Raw genomic sequence first — 19,481 nt, 5'->3', positions numbered from 1 at the left:
CCGATGCAATTAATCAACGCAAGTTATAGCACTACTAGGTAGCTTATCTTGCTTGATTAATGGCAAGAACAAAGGATGTATGGTGCGGCGATCGCTTGCGAATTCATTCATGAGCATACGTACGCATCATTTACAGTAGCTAGCTAGCTAGCTAGCTAGCATGCAGATGCAGGCAACCCAGCTAGATGAAAATGACATACTTATTCTTCGTTTTCCCCACAAACAGGAGATTAATTAGGATAGGAACATGTCAGGACCAATATAATTAATCAACCAGCCGGTCCAACCACACTGTACATCTTGCGATTGAGGTACATTCATGACAGGATAAAACATTTTCAAGGTATCTCTCGTTCTTGCATTACGGGCAAGGAAAAGGAAGGCGTTTATGTGATGAACACAATCGCCTATGTAAAACCTCAAGATTTCATTTCAATACTTTTCCCTCATCAGCAACTCAGGAGTTTACCAACAATATATACGTCCAATCCAGGACTGAATATTTTGTCAGGTGCTCAGAATCTACATCAGCTGGTTACCCACGGGATCAACTGTGAAGTGTAGCTCAAGAGATTTCTCCACAATCGGTTGAAATGTTGATGCCCACATCTGTATTTCACAAGGCATTGTCAATTTTCAGTACTTCACATCATGCAGCTGTTAACAGAGTGAGTGCATGCATGTACATACTTGCTCCCTGTAAACAACTCAACTAAGGGCTATATTTTGGTGCAATAATTCAGTGTTCAAGCATTCCTCTACTAGTTACAAGTGTATCATAATTATGTAAATCTAGTTCGATTCATGTTTATTATTTCCAATGCAATAGGTTAGGGTAAGAGACCCCCTCCCACAAAACTGTCAACCAGCCCATTGTTTCTGTATACAACAGCAGGTTCTGAAATTTGCCAGAAAGGAATTGAACAGGAAGCAAGACCAATTTTCACAGTTATTTGCTTCTATCATTTTTTTTGTCCAGATATCAAATGTGAATTCATGCAAGTAGAGAAGCCTTACATCCTTGTATTCCATCCCCTCCCTGAATATCTTGAAGTCATCAACTGCAGGAAACAAATAAATTCACTAAGGAGCCTTTTTGATACACAATCTGTCCATAATCCAGCTTTGTTGGCTGCGTACATCCAATTGGATGTAGAGGCCAGGTTTATCCCATTTTCTAAAAAAGAAAATTATCCAGCTTTGTTCTGCATTTATATGGATTTTTAATTTCAAGGACAAATTAGAATTATTGATCACTTACATGACGGAAAACGGATAACTGCAGCATGACTGTAACCACTGTCCATATGATTCAGACAGCAGCCTGGTACATGTAAAACATCACACTTTATTATCTGAGATTGAGGAAAAATGGAAAGTTTTGTGAAAATGTGTCGGAAGAAATGACACAGATACCATTTTGTCATACCTAAGGTTGCCTGAACAATGAAAGAACTGCATTGACTGATGAACCTCTGAAGAGAAGCTAATGCATCCTCCACTGAATCTCCAGATGCACTTTCCAAGAAAGATATCAGTAGCATGAACTCCACTCCATAGTTAAAATCCTGTTGGAAGAAGCAAACTTAGGCTCACAAACAAAGTTTGTGGAATATCTTACAAGACCAAACCAAAGAATAACAATTTGAGCTCCAGCTTGATGCCATCTTGAATTACCTCTCCCCGACGGAAGAGAGGGATAATGTCATCTTCAACTTCAGATTCAAAATCTACAGAAACCGAGCCCTGTAAGTTATCCAACCAGTGACTCTCACAATGCAATGGACAACAAATAGTCAGAATTTTGTAAGAACCAGAAAGAAGATTACATGCTGAGGCGTACATATGAAACGGGTTTTACGTGCTCATCGAGAATTTTGTAGTAGTAGGGACTACTGTGGAACTTTGCAATGTCGTCTTTCTGCTGAAAACGCATCAAAACAGCATGCGTAAAGTTCTCTGTGTTGGGATCCTCTATGCGCCCTGCATCCAAGAGATAGACGGATATCAAAACACAACACATTACTTTGGAGAATTCTTCATCAATAAATACATATATATAAACTTCTCACCTAATGACACAGCTAGAATCCCTCTCATCTGATACTGAGAAGTATACAAGTAATCTAGCATGTCCTTTTCTTCAGCGTCCGAGATATTTGGCTTGGCTCTAAGCAGAATGATGTGCTCCACAATCTTTCTGCCATAGTTCACCAAGTCAGACTGTCCATCTATATACTCCAGACTATCATGTACTATTATACTAAGGTCTTCTGAAGTAGGTGCTATATATATATATATTCAGGAATCAGGAAAAGTAAAATGATAATATGCAGAACTTTAGAGGTTAATTGGATGAAAGTATTGTTCTTTCACAATGTAAATTTAAGTATGGACATTTCTCTTTTCATGATCTCATGCTAACCTAGCAGTGCAAAATACGGAGTCGCACACCTTTTCTTGACAAGGCCACCAGATGGCGCGCCATTGCTGGAACCTAGCACACTGCGAGTGCAAAAGACCACCCTCCTCGTAGGACCCTGCAATCTAAAACCTGCATGAGGAATATGGTTAACTCAACTTTGGCCATATGCTAAACTGAAAATGCATTAGGATTGAACCCCAAGATGAGATCAAGAACTCACGCCGGTCAGACTTGTGCCGGCGCCGTCGATGCAGAACTAAGTAACTTGCAACAGGACGTATTGTGTGATGAGGGATCTGAGCAGAAGCTGGCATCAACATCCTGAAAATTCAGAGCTTGGAAGCTTAGCTCTCATGGTTGTTGCAAAGGTTTTATGGCTTGGATTTGGGGTTGGAGCCTTGGAAGAGCTGTGGTGGGATATCTGCCAGTTGAAGTGGGATATTTTTGTTAGGTGAACATAATGTGGTGAGCAACTCTTCACCGGAAGGGAGTGGCTGAAGCGTACAGCACTGTCCTTTTCTGTTCTGCTTCCCAGATTCTGATATTTGTTGGGGCCAACAGTTGTTTTTGAACTCTGTTTTTGTGCACAAACCAATTTACAACAGGGTTGCCACAAAAACACCAGAATATACAATCATGAAATGAAGAAAGAAATACCCTTATTTGAGGGCAATAATATCACGGCAGATTGCACCATCGAATCATACATAGTTTCATAAACTTCAGCAATCAACAATCTTCATATCTTTAGCACCAGAACTGCAAGTACTACTAAAATTGGGGGAACATTGCAAAGCATCACGTACCGCCGCAAAAACCGAAACATATAATCATGACATGAAGGGGAAAAAACACTCCTGTTTGAGTGCAATAACATCACATCAGGTTCAGCAATATCAATCAACAGGTTCTAACTTCGTTAACAACAATAAATCACAGAGTTAGTTAATGTGATAGCTTAAACTAGACTGCTGACATGGTAGCCTTTACATGTTCTAATATTCTAATGTAATCGTAGAAGAGCGCGGAGTGCTCGCCCTCCAGACCATCTCGGTGATGGCGGTTGCTGCCAGCAAGGTTGTTGCACGGGCTGCCACCAATCACCAGGTCAAAACCGCCAAACCTTCTGATGAATGTTTCAATTCTTTCAGTAGTAAGATGCCGCACGTCGGCGATTTCAATCAGCGTTCCAGTTTGTGTCTGATCCCACCAGCTCTTCAGAATCGTTCTGTTCACTTCTGATTTCTCAACAGAGATCACTGTTTTCATACGTATCCCCAGTCTGTGGAGAGCTACCTCTGCTCCTCCAATACCAGAAAACAGGGATAAGACATTCATTCCATTGGGAAACAGGTCCCTCAGCACAGAGAGATGGTATGCTACTGTATCAACTTGGAATGAATTCCCGAGAGCCCTGTACCTCTCCGTCCTGCTAACTCCCCTAGTGTGGTTTCTAGGGTACCCTAACAGGAACTCCATCTCATCAGGCTCTAGAGGAGCGACCTTATTCTTTCCGACCCAAACTAGGTTCCATTTCCTACATTCGTCCAAGACATACTTCTGAACTTGTGGAGTTGGTACATCACTGAATCTACCCAAAGCACAACGAATTCGCTCTGTAAGCTTTGCGCTTGCCATACAAGTTTGCAAGCAGTTGAACTGCCTCCTTGGATCCCAGGAAGGCCACCACCTCTTGGTATTAGGAAAGGCTTCAGATATTGTTTTGGGAGGCATTGGGAGAACAGGTGACCTGTTCTCAATCGGCAGGTTATGAATATAACCCCTCTTCCTGGCAGCAGCACAAAAGTACTTGGAGTCCACAAACTCAGGCTGAATGTCATATAAAAACCTTGAGATGGTTGTCCATACACCTTTTGGAGCTAGGGCCACGTTTTCATAGTAAAAGAATGGTGGCCCAAGAGCTTGGTCAGGAAGATTTCTGTGGACTGACCTTAACCTCTCATTGGGCAAGCTGAATCCCACCATTGGATTTGGAAGAGGCATGGGCTCTTCGTGGCTGCCATCAAACGGCACTTGATTCCCAGATGGCCCACTTCCATACCGCTTTCTCTTCTTGCTTCCATCCACAAATCTTGTTTTCTTTCTTCCTCCAAAGGAACTGAACTCTGTATCCTGCACAATTATAAAGATGATGCCAATGCCATTATATTTAATGAAATGAAACAACCTATTGATTCAGATGCATTATAATCACAAGGTACCTCATAGTCAGATAAGTTTGCAGAGTAACCATTTCCTGCTTCCTGTGATGCATAGATTGAATCAACCAACACTGCTACAGGCGCATCGAGACCTGGGAAATTTAAGCCAACAAAGGCAGCAGAATAAGGTTCCTTCCTGTCAAAGCATCAAATTCAATAGAGGCATACCACATCTATCGATAGCCATCTTTGCTTCATCTTCAGGAAAACCCATGTTGACTAAGGACTTCATTTTTTCATCCTTCTCTGACATTTCTTGAAAGAAATCCTGCATAAAAGCACATTAAAGGCAAATTGAAAACACTTGTTACATCTCTCTAATGACTTGCAGTCCAGAATAACCTATTAATAAAGCAACTAATGCAGGCATCACATATACAGTTATACACATATACCATTTGCAAAGCCTACAATTTACTGCTACCAAATATATGATCCTCTCTCTGATGGTTCTACAGTAGTTCTGCTAACTCTCACTACAAAGGCACCATAAAGAAAATGCTAACTGGAGATGCATAGAATGATGGAAGGAAGGGCTGGATCAACAAAGCTCCTTTAACAACCCTACAGGGACATGTATGGTTTTATAGATACAAAAGACTACAGCACTGCAGTATAGCTAACCATATCTATACTTGTTTACTAAGAGTGAAATAGAACACAGGTATGAAACTTTCTAATTTATTATACGACCAGTAGTTCACGTACATAGGTATTAATAAGGGAATGTGTTCTTAGCATGAAGCAAGTGCAAAAAATGGTGCAGCCATGATCAGGGAAACTGGTCAAGAAATAGACACAGCAAGTGCATATAAATATATAATGACCAAGGAGGGGGTCATGTAAATACCTCGTCACCAGAACCATCAGAGTGAGGAGTCCTGTCACAATTGCCAGCAGTATCATATTCATCCCAATTAGTATCATCCTCCTCCTCGTCGACTTCAAGAGTCTGGGGGGCACAGGCCGAAGCAGAGCAGTTACCCACTGAAGCGTCACCGCCTATTGCCTGCATTACACGGCATCACTTGTACAGTAGAGCATTAGATAATAATAAACAGAGTGATGCAACCATGTGGGCAAATACCTGATAAGTCAGAAGTAACTCAAGCAATTGCTCTGTATCTGTATCCCCTGAAAGAAAAGACAGCAGTTGAAACAGAAGATTCAAAATGCAACCAGAAGCAAATAAAAGAACTAGATTATTGTTATCATTACCAATCTCCTTAATCGCTTTCAAGATCATTTCTTTTGGGAATCCCATTCCCATAAATTCAGCAACCAAAGCACCTGACCCGTTGGCCTTCCCATTTGCATCCTTCAGACAGTTCCACAAACAAACACCACATTTTGATTATAATTACAGCAAAGTAACAACATGGTTTGAACAAATGACTAGCACGTGTGTTCAAAGATAGACCTCTATCTCCTACCTGCGGCAGCCTCGTGGACGGACCAGGAGCATCTATGTTCCTTAGGGCCGGGGCAGATGAGGTCTCAGCCTCACCGTCTGTGTCCCACTCGAACTTATCATTGTCGCTATCTGAAGCCCAGTCCTGTGACATAAATTAAGCAACACGTCTGAAATATCCCGACTAACAGTGAAAACAAGGCGATTCAGAGGAGAAAAATTAACGCAAGTACTGAATCGGGTTGAATGTAGCATCTTGTATGAGGCATACTGCCACCCCTATATCACGTAGCCCTCATCAAATTTCAAGGGGATAGCCAAACAGTTAAACCCTAAATCCAAATCAAAAGGGGGGAAATATTCTGCTCCTCCGCGCTCCGCAAGCCCGAACTGTTCACGCGACATCGCAAAATCGAATTCTCAAGCGCGACATCAATACAGTATCAGATAATTTTAGGATCCAAAATGCAGCAAAACATACAAGAAAGTATCATTCTTTCGCGACTAAACAGACCAGAGGAGCCCCTCCATCCCAATCCCAAACGGAAACCCACAACCTAATCGTGCACGGAGCAATCCACGAACAACGACGAGGAGGGTCGTCCGCCGCGGCACGGCCAAACTAACATCATGCAGCAGCAGCAGGATGGAGATTGGAGGAGAGAGGAAGAGGAGGCTTCGGAGGGGGGGAGCGGGAGCCCTTACCACCATTCTAGAAAGCTCCGCAAAGCGACTCGTCCGATAATCTCTCGCCCCCCTCTCTCGCGCGCGTGGGCGAGGGCGTCCGCCGCCGATGGCCCTGGGCGCGCGGCGGCGGAGGAGGAGGAGGAGGAAGGCGATGGCGATGGCGACCACACGGCGTTGCCTCCGCGCCTCTCGACGACGACTAGTGTAGACGAAACCCACAGGCGCGCCTGCGACCATGTCGCCTGAGCCACTTCACTGACGGGTGGGACCCACCCGTGCGTGGGCCAGGATTGTCAGTGACTGTTCACAGGGCGGTGTAAGGGATTGGCTCTGTGGACGATACAGACACAAGGATCTTCTGCGGAGAGGTGAGCTGTGGGAACGCATTTCCGCCCTCCTACAAGAGGTTTTACTGGATGTTTTTGGCTGCACACCAAAGTGGCCATAGATTCCTTTTGTGCGCAGCACATTTTTCCATGGAAGGTGGGAGGAGAGAGAAAAAAAGTAGGTGAACTTATCGTTCGTGCAATAATTGAGGCTTCAACTCTTAGCTGTCAAGCACTTTGTTGTTTCAACCAGATAAATTCTCACCTAACTTTTTAGGTACACGTTGAAATCTTCTTATACATGAATAATTGTTGGTTTTTATTATATGTAATTAATTTTTGTCCATTCACTTGTATATGTTTCCGATACACTATTAGATGTTTTTTAAATGGATTTTGCGCATTGGCGACCTCCGATAAGCTCTATGAGATATAGTCAGGGTTTCCAAAACCGCCGGGGCCAGGGTTACCGCGTGGTAACCGTGAAAAACCGTACAAACCCGTGTAAAATTTATCAAAAATTCAAATTATTTTTTAAATTTATTTGAATTTAAGGAGGTTACCGCAGTATTTCTATTACCGTACCCCCGCGGTAAGGCCGGTAACCGCGCGGTTACCGACGGTAACGTAAAACTTGGATATAGTAGCGTCCCACTAGTGGTTGAACAAGATGGTTTGATCGAGTCATGATATAGAAAGAGGAGGGGCGAGTGTTCTCCAATTTAAATTTAGAGGAGACTGAGTTTGAGGAGAAGAGTATTGAGAAGATACACAAAACAAGGTGAGCCATTAACGCATGATTAAATGAATACTAACTATTTTTAATTTCAAAAATGGATCAATGTGATTTTTTAAAACAACTTTCCTATAGAAAAATTTTGCAAAAAAACATATTGTTTAGTAGTTCGGGAAGTGTGCGCGCGGAAAACGAAACAAACAAACTCGCAATCTCACTCTACCGAACGCGACAGTAGTTATTGGCGATGGTCACATCCTCTTATTGCTTTACACATTAGTATCTGTAATAAAAGTGTCATTGTGTTCTACCATAATAGCACTACCATTACATATACTGATGGTAGTGCCATTATGTTCTACCATTACAGACACTAATGTGTGGAGCAATAAGAGGATGCGACCCACATACCAGCGATTATAATGGTAGTGACATTATAATAGAGGATTCTAACATACCAGACATTATAATGGTAGGTGATGAAGATAGTATTGTGAGCGTTCAAATAGAATGTTTATGTGGCGGTGCTCTTAGCCGAGGTCGAGAAGACGCTAGAGACGATAAGAGATCAACACAAGGCATCGGAGAGGAGAAAGATGGAGAAGTGGATATTGGAGAATTCATAGTGATGAGTGAAAGGGGTACGATAGAACGGGACCAAATGATATGCCAATGAGACGATTGTACATGGGGTGCTGGCCAGATGCAACAGGCGTCAAGACCGATAGAGATGTAAGAGCCAACGATGATCATGTGACGAGTTAAGACTTAGGAGGAAGCATGAATGTAGGATGTATGAAGGGGTTTTTAGAGGGATCTAAACCGCTCGCTTCGAACCAGAGGTGGAAACTTTGAAAACCTAAATCATTCAAATTTTACAAGAGCTATCCCTTGACTATATTATTGGTAAAAGGTTTCGGATTTGACATATAGCAAGTATGCACAAACACGGGACAGTTAGGTGCAGAGCTAGTATATATTAGGGGGTGTCCACCGGTCAAAAATTTTTTTTTAGCTATACGTCATCTATTTTCACTATGTATACGCCCCCTCAATACAAACTTAGGCACCCGTATCAGCTTAAACTCGATCTAAAGTAGAGTAAATTAAGTAAGTGGCACCACCCTTCATTTCGCTCTAGCTCCGCCCCTGGGGATAGTATTAAGTTTATAGTGTCTTTTTTATGGTACTTTTGTCTATAATGATATAAAATTGTCAGTTAGGGCTGGTTTGGTTTGAGGCCTAAATTAGGCTTACCAATATTTGGTAATTTCAATAGTGTTTAGTGTCTATTTGGTTTGAAGCCAAATTTTGGCATGCCTAAGAAAATAGGCCATTTCAATGGTGAACTTAGGCTATTATGGCTTCAATCCAAATATAATTTTGCCTTACTAAAATTAGTCATGCCAAAACTTACCAAAATTTGACACTGAAAAAATTTGGTAAGGTTTATTTAGGAAACAAACCAAATCAACCTTTTATTGTACATTTGATTTGTTGACTGACGTGGGAGCACCACAAACCCTCATATCCATATGTCAAATCTTATATGGCACTCGCACAGGATCTTAAATCTTACAGAACAATATTACTAGTTCTCGTTTAAGAGTAAAAGCTTTACTTAGGATGAATTGAATAGATTTCATTCGTCTATTTTTCATCTAATGATAGTTTTTTAGGTTTACACGACACAACATATAGGATTTGCATATTACTATATCGAGATACGATATTGGAAAAAATATATAGTGCAAATAATATATGTAGTAGAAACTTATAAACTACCGTCGATAAAAATGAAGCCCAAGATCTAACCACATCACTTACAATAGAAGTTTTACTTTCGGGTTTAACCGTGAGTAATTTTACTATTGGTGACGTGGTCAAATCTTAGGTATGAATCCAACGGTTTGCACAACATATTTTCTCACTTAGACTGTGTTTAGTTCCATGCCAAAATTGAAAGTTTGAAGAAATTGAAATGATGTGACGGAAAAGTTAAAAGTTTGTGTGTAGAAAAGTTCGATGTAACGGAAAAGTTGGAAGTTTGAAGAAAATAGTTTGAATCTAAACAGGGCCTTACAAGACACTTCATCAGATTGTAACAAGCGCAGCGCATTGGCTTCATGTATCACACAGCATGAGGGATGACGGCCCAGTGCAGTCGGTTAGCCGACGAGCGGTGGCCGGGCTCATCGCCACGCCGTCACTCGCTCCCAAGGCCCATAGAGATACGGATCACCATATGACATAGATGGACCAAAGCGCTGGATCTTACAGTCCCTCTGATGCCAGACCTTGAATTTTCCTGGACTGGGATGAACAAAGGGAGAAAGAGAGTAGCAAATCCTGCACAGGGGCCTCACCTCTCCGATTCCATGGCCACACGCATATGTCTTTTTCTTTGGGAAAGGATATGGAACGGGCACATGGTGGCCGCAAGTCTTGCAAACGCAATCAACTGAAAACACACATATGTACACGAGATTTATTGGTACAGTAAGACTGTAAGAGAGATTATTGACAGTGAAGAGGTTTTTTACATGAAAACAAAACACAGGTTTAATAAATAAAGTAGTAGAAGTAATAGATTATACATACATATGCCGCTGCGTCTTTTGTCCCACCCAAGACAAAAACATAGGAAACTGTAACCTTCATCAACTGGTTCATCGTCTGAAACAACAAATACACACATCAAGTTCACTCTGAACGTAAGCAACAACAATGCTTTTAATTGTATTGATCTTAAAGGTTATGGATCCCCTCAAGGAGTTATCCGACAAAAAAACACTATATCTCATGAGTCAGCAAGGGTGGTACAGACAATGCAAGTCAGTGAATGCAGTCATTAGTCCATAATGACGTGATTGAGAACTAAGAATCAATAATATCTTCAACTCGATCCTATTCTACAGTCCTAGTTACAGATGACCATTTTATTTAGAATGACTTAAAAACCAAAGTGTTCAATTGAAAAGAAAACAGAACTACATTAATACACAAGATAATTTGACCAAAATAAATTAATTCCCTCTTAACATAAACAAAAAGGCAACAAGTGGACCACTCGCCAAAATAACTTAACTTGCACATAAGTGCAACAGATCACTACCTCGCTATTTACTAACTATGAAATAAGGCCTTAAAGAGCAAACGTAGTAAGCTGATTCATGACACTGTAAACAGGAAGGCTATTTTCCAATCACAACATAGCAATGATAATTTGAAATCTCCTACCCATCACAGGATCACACAGGAGTGGCAAACATTTTAACAATTGTATCACACAATATAAAATACATCAATGCATCAAGTTTACCATTCAAATTTTTTTCAGGAATACGCAAAAGGATTACGCACTTTTGTATTAAGAGAAATAAAATTTACACAAAAGGCAAAACAAAGAGAAGAAGGGGGGTTTGGGAAAAAAAGGAGGAAAAAGAGGAAAACAAGGACTTAAGCCTATTCTCGCGATTACAATGGGACGACCAAACGACCTATCACACAATATAAATACATCAATGCATCAAGTTTACCATTCAAATAAAGAAACAAAAACATAAATACGTACCTAAGGGGATGCATGTCACAACACCATCAAAATGATCGAGTTCATAAAAGAAGAGGGTCCTTGGACCACCAGGTAGGAACGAGAAGCAGCCTGTGCGCTTCCGACGAGCCAGAAAATTGCCATGATCCCCGATGCTAATATGATCGTGCTCTGCACAACCCTCATGTCTGACCACCTTTCCAGCAGCAAGTTGGAATTCAGAGCCCTGATCAATCACAATAGTGCATGAATATATAAGCACAACAACAGAAAAGCAAAACATCAGTACCACTGTTCTCTGATGTTTGTGACATTATCGATCGTATTCAGAGAATATGCCAGATCGATCATATATCATATATAGGAGGATCATCACCGGATGCAAAGCGTTGTAGTGTTCCAGGCACTCCCTCAAGAGCCTCTTCTCCTTGTTTTTCTAGCATGAGGAGGAAACCGCAATCAGTCTAGGTGTTGGATTGAAGAAAATGAACTAGGAAATCGATTGACGCTTGCTCTGACAGATAATTGGTACTAGTAGGTTGGTGATCAGTTGCACTTGCACACAAGGGGGAGCAGATGCAAATCGGAAAGAAGAAATTGCGATCAAACTGAGCGAGTGTGTGGATCGGTGAAGCATCAAGCACCACCTTACCTCTCCCGGCGATTATGGACGGAGCGGATCCACATGCGCACGCGTCGGGTCAGCGTCGGCTTGGGCGGCCTCTCGGAGGGGTGGGGCCCACATCGCCGGTAAGGTTAATGTCTCATCCAATGCATGCCAGACTGTACATTAACAGAGATAAGGTGGACAAACAGATTGTAAGAGAATGTCTGGAATACTACAATTCTATGCATCCAGTGATGTATCCTATCCTGACATATATCCTTTCTCTCATTCAGTCATTCTCGGCTAGAATTTGCATTAGTTCTGAAATTTAAAATGGGTTCAATCGTCAAAAGAAAAAAAAACGATAACTTCTCTTTTGTTTTCCTTTCTGTATTGTTGTAATCTACTGTCCTGACTATCTCTGTTCATGCCTTGTTTCTTCACCTGCTTCTGTGACAAATCAGGGCTCCTGGAAAGATAATCCGTCGTCGGTAATGCCAGAATCTGCCCGGCGAAAAAGTAATGCCACAATCTGGATACATTGGCAATTTTCTGGCTTTATCAGAAGCGCAAAGGCTCTGCTCATTCTTACCTGCTCCACGGTCTCTCTTATTTTATGAACATCTCCTAGGTATGTATGTGCTTATGCTCCTACTATCCTTTCTTTAATTCTCTTGTTGATGCACCATGTTTTCAAATGTGAGCTTTGTTTTTTCAAATATCACTTTTAAATAAAATGGTCACCTCGATACGTGGATATAGAAAGAAAGGAAAGGGTTATGGATGCAATTGAATGAATTGATGATCCTTAGTTCTTATCTGTTGTCACTTGTCACCTACATAATGGATTGTTCTCCAGCTGGTTGCACCAACTTGCATTGCCACCGTCCTTACTTGAACCAGTTAACTCTTTGTGCTATATGTTCTTTTGTCAGAAAAAAAACTTGATTTCCTGACATTATTATATTACATTATGTTGTCGATGAACCTAATTCGTATTTTTGCTGTTTCAGAAGATGAGCCATTTGAGGAAGTTAGTCTCCTGGGATTTTGCGAGACTTGTGGCTATCGTCTTGCTCTTCTATATCCTTTCGCAACAACAACATTTGAATACGGGCATCAAGGGGGTGAAGGCTCATTGCAGAATGTGATACCTTCATGCTCATGTTATACATCCTAAACTTCCAGCGTGGGCATCGAAATTTGAAAGGATGCCAAATTCGGGCACTTTCAGGAGATGCCGTTTAATATATACTTTTAGAGTGTGCCATTTTGATCTAAATAATCTGTTAACGACTCTTGCACCCATTTGCTGCATCTTTTGGTTTGTTCGACTCAAAATAAAATAATTATTGTGACATCTGCAGACTTGTGCAGTCTGCAGTTTGCTTCATGTGCTGGTAATCACTTCAAACTGAGGTTAGAGTATTCTAATCTTTAGCCAAAAAACAAGTAGAAATGCCCCTATAGCTCAGTGGTAGAGCGTCAGTCTTGTAAACTGAAGGTCCGTAGTTCGATCCTGCGTGGGGGCAACCTTTTGATTTACGTGTTCTTATTTTTTTTAAAGAAAATGCTGTGCTGAGCAAAAGTCAAGCAGCATGTATTTTTTGTTTTACTCGTTCTTTTTTTTTTTGCAACCATTTGTTTTACTTGTTTTCATTTATTTAATTCAAGCAACATGTATTTTTGTTTTACTTGTTCTTATTTTTTCATAAAATATATGCTGTGCTGACTGCTGAGCAAAATTCAAGAACACATGTAATTTTTGTTTTACATGTCCTCATTTTTTTTTAGATTTTTTTTTGTGCTGACAAAAATTCAAGCAACATTCCTTTTTTTGTTTTACTTGTTCTATTTTTTTATAGAAAAAAAAAAGAACTGCTGTGCTGAGCAACATTCAAGCAACATGTATGGCAAATCGCTGCCACTCATTTACCTGTAACATGCTTTTCAACAGTTTCCTGAATATTTGATTATGACCTGTGAAATTCGTCTAAAAACAGTCCATTCCAAAGGATGGACATCACAATGGGATCAATTTGTACAAAATAATGCATGACTTATGGCTACCACTGTAAGAAAAACAAACTGAAATCCCAGGGGACAGTAATAAGGAACGGATAAAGCCATCTCTTTTCTCTTTATTAGTAACGAGAACAAGTGAAGAACACACATTCTGATTCTTTCCCTCTGATCTATATATTTCCTATGTGCAGTTCTGCATTGTGTACAAAAGAATAAGCTCCAATAAGCCCCAAAGGGGCATTCAGGTCCCAACTAGTATAAATTTATGACAGGAAAACAACTGCTGCTGCTTTGCTGCAACAGATTTAGTACACTGTAATATGTATTTTGAACTCTAGTGTTTAATATATCCAACACATCATTTTGCACCATCCCTGTAAGTTATAGATCTAGAAGTGTTTCTGTCTTTATAATATCCACTGCCTGAACCAGTTCTTCTGTTTGGCTGGGGAGAAATAAACCAACCCCGAACTCCTCCAGGCCTATTCTGAACCAAGAACAACCCTTACATGCAAAGCACATAACCAAGATGCAAACCTTACTAATCCCTGGCAGCCTTGTTTCTCCAAGCAGCAATTTGCTTCGGAAAGGTGTCGAAAATAGGCTTTGGAATGCTGTCGAGAAGCAGGATTGGGAGAGGGAGGGTGAATGCATCTGGTTTTAAGTTCCACTTGCTCTTAAGCCACACAGATGCAATGCTGTTGTCTGAATCTTGGAATTCTGGGGTGCTTGATGACTTCCTCACAGCTTGCAATCCATCACCATATGAAGGCACTGCGGTTGCTACAAGATCTTGCTGGCTGTTGTTTATTTCCGGTCGACTGCCAGATTTTGGCCTCAGCGCCAAGCCCGGGCCGGCCTTCATCAGTACACCACCACTGTTGCCCTCCCTTGTTGAGAACTCAGCATCAGATTTCTGGCGGCGTCTTATTGGCTTTTCAGCATCGTCAACCTCACCATTTACAAGAGAAAAGCCCGTTGATAAGCTTCTAGCTTTCGTATGCTGACCTGGATGAGGATCAGATTCATAAATTAGTTTATTAGTTGATCTCCAATTCGTAGTTCATCATCCAAGCAAACAGTGATGGCTTTACCTATACTGTATGTCGCCATTTCAGTGCCTTCATTTTCTGGGTCCCCCTTTGGAGGTCGAGCAAGGCCATAGTAGTTCTGCAAGAGGTCCATGGATGGTGCAACTGTGCTCCGCGGTGGTTTCAGGAGTGGATCCAAGGCAGAATTTTTCGGAGGGCGCCGCGTAGCCCATTCTCTGAAATAATTTATATTGTTGTTATTGCAGGCAAAGCACCAAGTATAGTAGTATACCCATCGAAAATGTCCACAGGTATTAAGAGACTGTAGTCAGCACTGTGGAAAGGCTTCACATGGCACAATCATTAAACTAGAAAAGAGCAGCAGCTAAGCATATGAAATGCCAACTAGAGGGAAGTACTAGTGAGAATCTACAACAATCAAGTATGCGTCCTTTTACACTAGAACTCTTTGAGAAGGAAAGAAAACTTTGTACTAAGTGTGAATGAGTAGTCGGTGCTATGAATTGTTCTTTTGGGACCTTAAACTATTCCCATGTTCTAGATACGTGTCTGTGAAGAATATAAAAGGAACTAAAAAATGTGTGGGCACTGAGCAGTGAGTGCAAGCATGTGGAGTGCGGCACATCTGTTCACAGGAAGGATCGCATTCCCTTTCCTCAGCCTCAATTCCTCGTTGCTTTCCTGTGGATGTTCCCATCACTTGCAACTAACCCAGTGGCAGCCCCCTCTTTTGGGAGGTTCAGAAAGGAAGAGCACCTAGTTACCAGTTTGACACTATGCACACTAGGCGTTAAGTCAGTGTTCAATACTGAATAGTGATTCCATTTCCATTATCTAAAGAAAAAAATAGTGATAGCGAGTGTTATACGGACCAGCAGGAAGGCGATTTCGCGTGGATTTCAGCCAAACCTGCCTACCTCCTGACCGAACTAGTTCTTGGGCTACTGGCTCGTATTTTCAAATGATGCACTAGTAGTACAAAATTGCGTACTGGTAGTGCAAAGAAAGCGGGTGCAAAGTCAGCTAGAATTTCTTAAGAATTTGTGCCTAATAAAATTGACTTGGTAACCGTGGGAAAAGAAAAATGGCATGTAACGAACTACACAGCGTGGACAAACAAGAAGAAGCGAAGGTTTTTTCCTTCACCGACACGCTTCCACGCCTTCCCGGTGGAGACAGTTTGGTTTGCAATAATCTCGGGAGATTGAAAATGTGGAAGCGAAGATTAAGGCGTGTAGCTCAGTTATTACGTAATAATAATGCGAATCCCTTGAAACAAACAGAAGGGGAAGAGATGCAAGGGCGTGCGTACCTGGGACGATGGGTGGCGGCAGGGGAAGAGGAGGGAGGAGGATGGGATGGCGTGGTGGCGGTGGCGGTGGCTGTGGCGGTGGCGGCGGGTGGGTGCCTACCGGGGAGCGGAATCCGCAGCGTCTTGTGGGCGAACATCTGGAGGTCGGTGGTGAGGCCGTTCACCCGCTTCACATCCGCCACCTGCACGAGGGGAGGGGAGGCGCCATGAAATCGCAGACTCTTACACAGCTTGAAGAAGAAACTGGAAGGGGATGGGATGGAATGGAGGTGTGGTGTGGTGTACCTCGACGCCGTACTTGATGGCGACGCCGGCGAGGGTGTCGAACCTGCAGACGCGGTGGAGGATGTAGCGGCCGCAGGACGACATGGGCGGCGGCGAGAGGGAGAGCGAGTGCGGGTGCTCCACCTCGACCTCCACCACCGCAGTCCCGGCGCCGCCGCCACCAGCACCGACGGAGAGGAGGAAGACGCCGCGGCGGTGGGCGTCGGGCGCGGGCGCGGAGGGGACGCCCATGTGCCCGATCCGCCCTATTTTTGGCGGGCGGGCGAGCTGCCTCTCGTCTCCTCGCCTCTCCTCCTCCTCCTCGTGGCGTGGCGTGGCGAGGCGGATGGAGGAGCGGGGCGTCGCCTCGTCTCGTCTCGGCTCGTGGCGTCGGTGGGAGGAAGCGCGCGAGGCGGAGAGAGTCGAGAGTGGAACGGGTCGCTGGCGCTGCAAAATAAAAGGGCTCGGTCTCCTCGCCTCATGTGTGTTTGGTTTGGTTGGGCTGGTTCGCACTCGCACCCGCACACGCGACACTGCCTGTTGGCTAGCTGCTCTCTCGTCTCGTGTTGACCGCCTTGTGCTGTTTGACGCGGTTCCTCCGAATCCGCCGCTCGCACCATCACTGCCCACGTAACGCTATCGGCTTCTCAGGTAACTCGAGGAAAAGGGTTGAAAGTTTACACGAGAGAATTGATGATGATATTAAGATGGAAATTTGATTTTTAATTCCAATATCTTATTTAGTAGAGGTGATGGAAATTGATAGGGAGTTTAGTTGGAGATTAGATTATTAATAAAAATGGATGGCTGTGATTTGATTAGATAAAGTAAAGTAGGAATTCCCTCCCAATTACCTGCCTCTACCCAGGTATTGAAAAGGAGGGAGTTCCTTCCTCAATTCCTCATCCCCATCCCACCAAAATTCTCATGTCTCCCAACCAAACAAAACACTTAATAGCCTCATCCCTCTAAACTCCCAATCCTTTCTAAAAACTCTCTCCAACCAAACGGGCTGTATGTTTGTTTAGCATATACATATTTTAAAGCATATAATATATATTAAGCGGATTATTTAAATAATTTAATTATTACTCCGCTGTTTCAGGTTACAAGATGTTTTGACTTTGGTTAAAGTTAAACTATTTCAAGTTTGATCAAGTTTATAGAAAATAATAATAATATTTTCAAACCAAGATAAATTTATTATAAAAATATATCTAATTAATAAATTAAAAAATTATTTTAATATAAATATTACTATATTTGTCTATAAATTTAGCCAAACTTAATTTATTATAACCTGAAACGGAAGGAGTATATGCTTTTAAAAATCATATTTAGTGCTTTTTGTTAGATTTATTTATTATAAAATATTTAATTTATCTCTGTAATTATGTAGGTAATCCGTTATAATAATTTCGCTGAATCATCAAACAAGAAAAGTCACGACAACAAGCATTTCTTGTTTCTTCAGTTACTAATGTAGTTAAAAATTGCTGTCGTTTTAGACTGTGTTCTTTTTGAATGGGTTGAAAACTCTTTCCCTCCGCATATAAAAATGAATAACAGATTAACACATGTTCATTATGTACCACGGTACCAAATAACATCCACACAACGCTATTCATCATCTTATCTATATATGGGCATATGGCAGCAAACGCAAATGCTGTTTGCATACCATTCGTTCAGGGACTTGATCAACTAATAATAAAAATTCGATCACCTACTTACTGGTAGTACCTGCGTTTAGGAACTAACTACTTATTTTTGCATATACCAGTTCTCCTTCCACGGCTAATTGTGCTTTTCACCCAACCTTGCTTTCGTACTAGTATCAACTAACTTCCTTTTCACCAAAACTCAGAGTTTCGTGTTGTTGACCATTATATAGTTAGTGCATGGAGCATGTGGATACTTGGGAATACCGAATATGGCCAATGAAAACGTAGAAAGATAGTGTCAAACACGAGCAGTATTTCTTTACAAGGCCTTACACGTATACTGACGTACAGTTACAGTGTTCTTCTATTGGTATTTCGGTACGTAGAGATTTCCTGACTTGAAGCAAAATGACGCCACGTCTCGGACCGATCTTGCGTGTTGAGCAGATTGATTAATCACAATCGAAGTACCTTCGATTCTTCGAAACGATCTATGTCAACTCTTTGGCAAGTCTGACTCTTTTTTTTTTCTTTTTTAAAAAATGCTGATTAGAGCATGGAAGAACATTGGGCGGTTCTGACGCTCACTGAATTTTGCAGCTCCCTCGTTGTTGCTGAAGAACAGAAAAAACTATGTATGCAAATGCAGATCCCAAGTTTAGGATGGATTCGTGTTGTCGATCTTCGATTTTTTTTTTCTTTAATAGCACGGCTCATGTTCTCTGAATGTCCTCAGTGCAAATAAGCGCTCCGTTTCCTTTTTACTTTCAGAGTTCAGTATGGCTGTACAAGCAGTTAGGATCATCATAACCTGTTTAACAAAGCAACAATCTAGTGCATTGCAGCCGGCCTATGGTAAGGAAAAGAAAAGAAAAATGGTAGTAGAATATATGTACTTGAAAGCAACTTAAGTATAGACCTTCTGAAATTAGACATCACCAAAAGTCAGCAACTGAACACATGACAAGCACCGAATAGGTCAAATAAGGTTTGGCATGCATGGTCAGGACAAACAAACGAAGGACTCTCTCTAACTGATGAAAGCGTTTTAATTTAGTTCATACACTAATAACGACCTTAACAACCGGTCTCTTTCCAGATCCAGTGGCTTTTGGTTAGGTAGGTGTTTGAATGGAATTCTTGGACAAAAAAGCAGCTTTCAAGTAGCAGTAGAGCATTATTATCATTGTACTAATA

At 41.8% G+C, this 19,481-nt stretch overlaps 3 protein-coding genes and 1 non-coding gene across 4 annotated transcripts; 1 reads left to right on the top strand and 3 right to left on the bottom strand.

The window, feature by feature from the left end:
- Positions 1-238: 238 nt before the first annotated feature.
- LOC127765069 (uncharacterized) lies at positions 239-2,961 on the bottom strand. Its single transcript, XM_052289869.1, has 9 exons — positions 2,646-2,961; positions 2,455-2,554; positions 2,073-2,200; positions 1,844-1,983; positions 1,678-1,746; positions 1,430-1,568; positions 1,262-1,324; positions 1,018-1,061; positions 239-609 (listed from the first exon to the last, which is right to left on the bottom strand). The coding sequence occupies exons 1-9, from the start codon at positions 2,743-2,745 to the stop codon at positions 523-525; spliced, it is 870 nt and encodes a 289-aa protein (XP_052145829.1). The 5' UTR covers positions 2,746-2,961; the 3' UTR covers positions 239-522.
- Positions 2,962-3,228: 267 nt separating this feature from the next.
- Positions 3,229-6,997, bottom strand: LOC127765067 (DNA (cytosine-5)-methyltransferase DRM2). Its single transcript, XM_052289866.1, has 8 exons — positions 6,764-6,997; positions 6,081-6,203; positions 5,866-5,965; positions 5,735-5,781; positions 5,498-5,656; positions 4,816-4,915; positions 4,648-4,739; positions 3,229-4,558 (listed from the first exon to the last, which is right to left on the bottom strand). Exons 1-8 carry the CDS (start codon positions 6,980-6,982, stop codon positions 3,389-3,391), a joined length of 2,010 nt encoding a protein of 669 aa, XP_052145826.1. The 5' UTR covers positions 6,983-6,997; the 3' UTR covers positions 3,229-3,388.
- Positions 6,998-13,427: 6,430 nt separating this feature from the next.
- On the top strand, positions 13,428-13,499 carry TRNAT-UGU (transfer RNA threonine (anticodon UGU)). The gene has a single exon. It is a non-coding gene; the product is annotated as a tRNA-Thr (tRNA).
- A 582-nt stretch (positions 13,500-14,081) lies between these two features.
- Positions 14,082-17,060, bottom strand: LOC127765288 (uncharacterized). The gene is made up of 4 exons (XM_052290153.1): positions 16,642-17,060; positions 16,357-16,538; positions 15,087-15,259; positions 14,082-15,000 (listed from the first exon to the last, which is right to left on the bottom strand). Exons 1-4 carry the CDS (start codon positions 16,870-16,872, stop codon positions 14,534-14,536), a joined length of 1,053 nt encoding a protein of 350 aa, XP_052146113.1. The 5' UTR covers positions 16,873-17,060; the 3' UTR covers positions 14,082-14,533.
- Between the last annotated feature and the right edge of the window lie 2,421 nt (positions 17,061-19,481).

Source organism: Oryza glaberrima, chromosome 3, assembly GCF_000147395.1.
Source record: "Oryza glaberrima chromosome 3, OglaRS2, whole genome shotgun sequence".
Lineage (NCBI taxonomy): Eukaryota > Viridiplantae > Streptophyta > Magnoliopsida > Poales > Poaceae > Oryza > Oryza glaberrima.
Note: the sequence above shows the minus strand (reverse complement) of the source record. Positions and strands in the feature narration are given on the sequence as shown.

What these genes read in the sequence shown, in the direction of transcription:
- LOC127765069 (XM_052289869.1), bottom strand. Translation starts at nt 2,745, where the DNA reads ATGTTGATGCCAGCTTCTGCTCAGATCCCTCATCACACAATACGTCCT. An exon ending in ACGTAAAACCCGTTTCATAT is followed by an intron (nt 1,747 to 1,843) that starts GTACGCCTCAGC and finishes GATAACTTACAG; the next exon opens with GGCTCGGTTTCTGTAGATTT. An exon ending in CATTGTTCAGGCAACCTTAG is followed by an intron (nt 1,325 to 1,429) that starts GTATGACAAAAT and finishes TACATGTACCAG; the next exon opens with GCTGCTGTCTGAATCATATG.
- LOC127765067 (XM_052289866.1), bottom strand. Translation starts at nt 6,982, where the DNA reads ATGGTCGCAGGCGCGCCTGTGGGTTTCGTCTACACTAGTCGTCGTCGA. An exon ending in CGTCCACGAGGCTGCCGCAG is followed by an intron (nt 5,966 to 6,080) that starts GTAGGAGATAGA and finishes AACTGTCTGAAG; the next exon opens with GATGCAAATGGGAAGGCCAA. An exon ending in GATGGCTATCGATAGATGTG is followed by an intron (nt 4,740 to 4,815) that starts GTATGCCTCTAT and finishes TAAATTTCCCAG; the next exon opens with GTCTCGATGCGCCTGTAGCA.
- LOC127765288 (XM_052290153.1), bottom strand. Translation starts at nt 16,872, where the DNA reads ATGGGCGTCCCCTCCGCGCCCGCGCCCGACGCCCACCGCCGCGGCGTC. An exon ending in CCATCAAGTACGGCGTCGAG is followed by an intron (nt 16,539 to 16,641) that starts GTACACCACACC and finishes CCCCTCGTGCAG; the next exon opens with GTGGCGGATGTGAAGCGGGT. An exon ending in GCCGCCACCCATCGTCCCAG is followed by an intron (nt 15,260 to 16,356) that starts GTACGCACGCCC and finishes AAATTATTTCAG; the next exon opens with AGAATGGGCTACGCGGCGCC.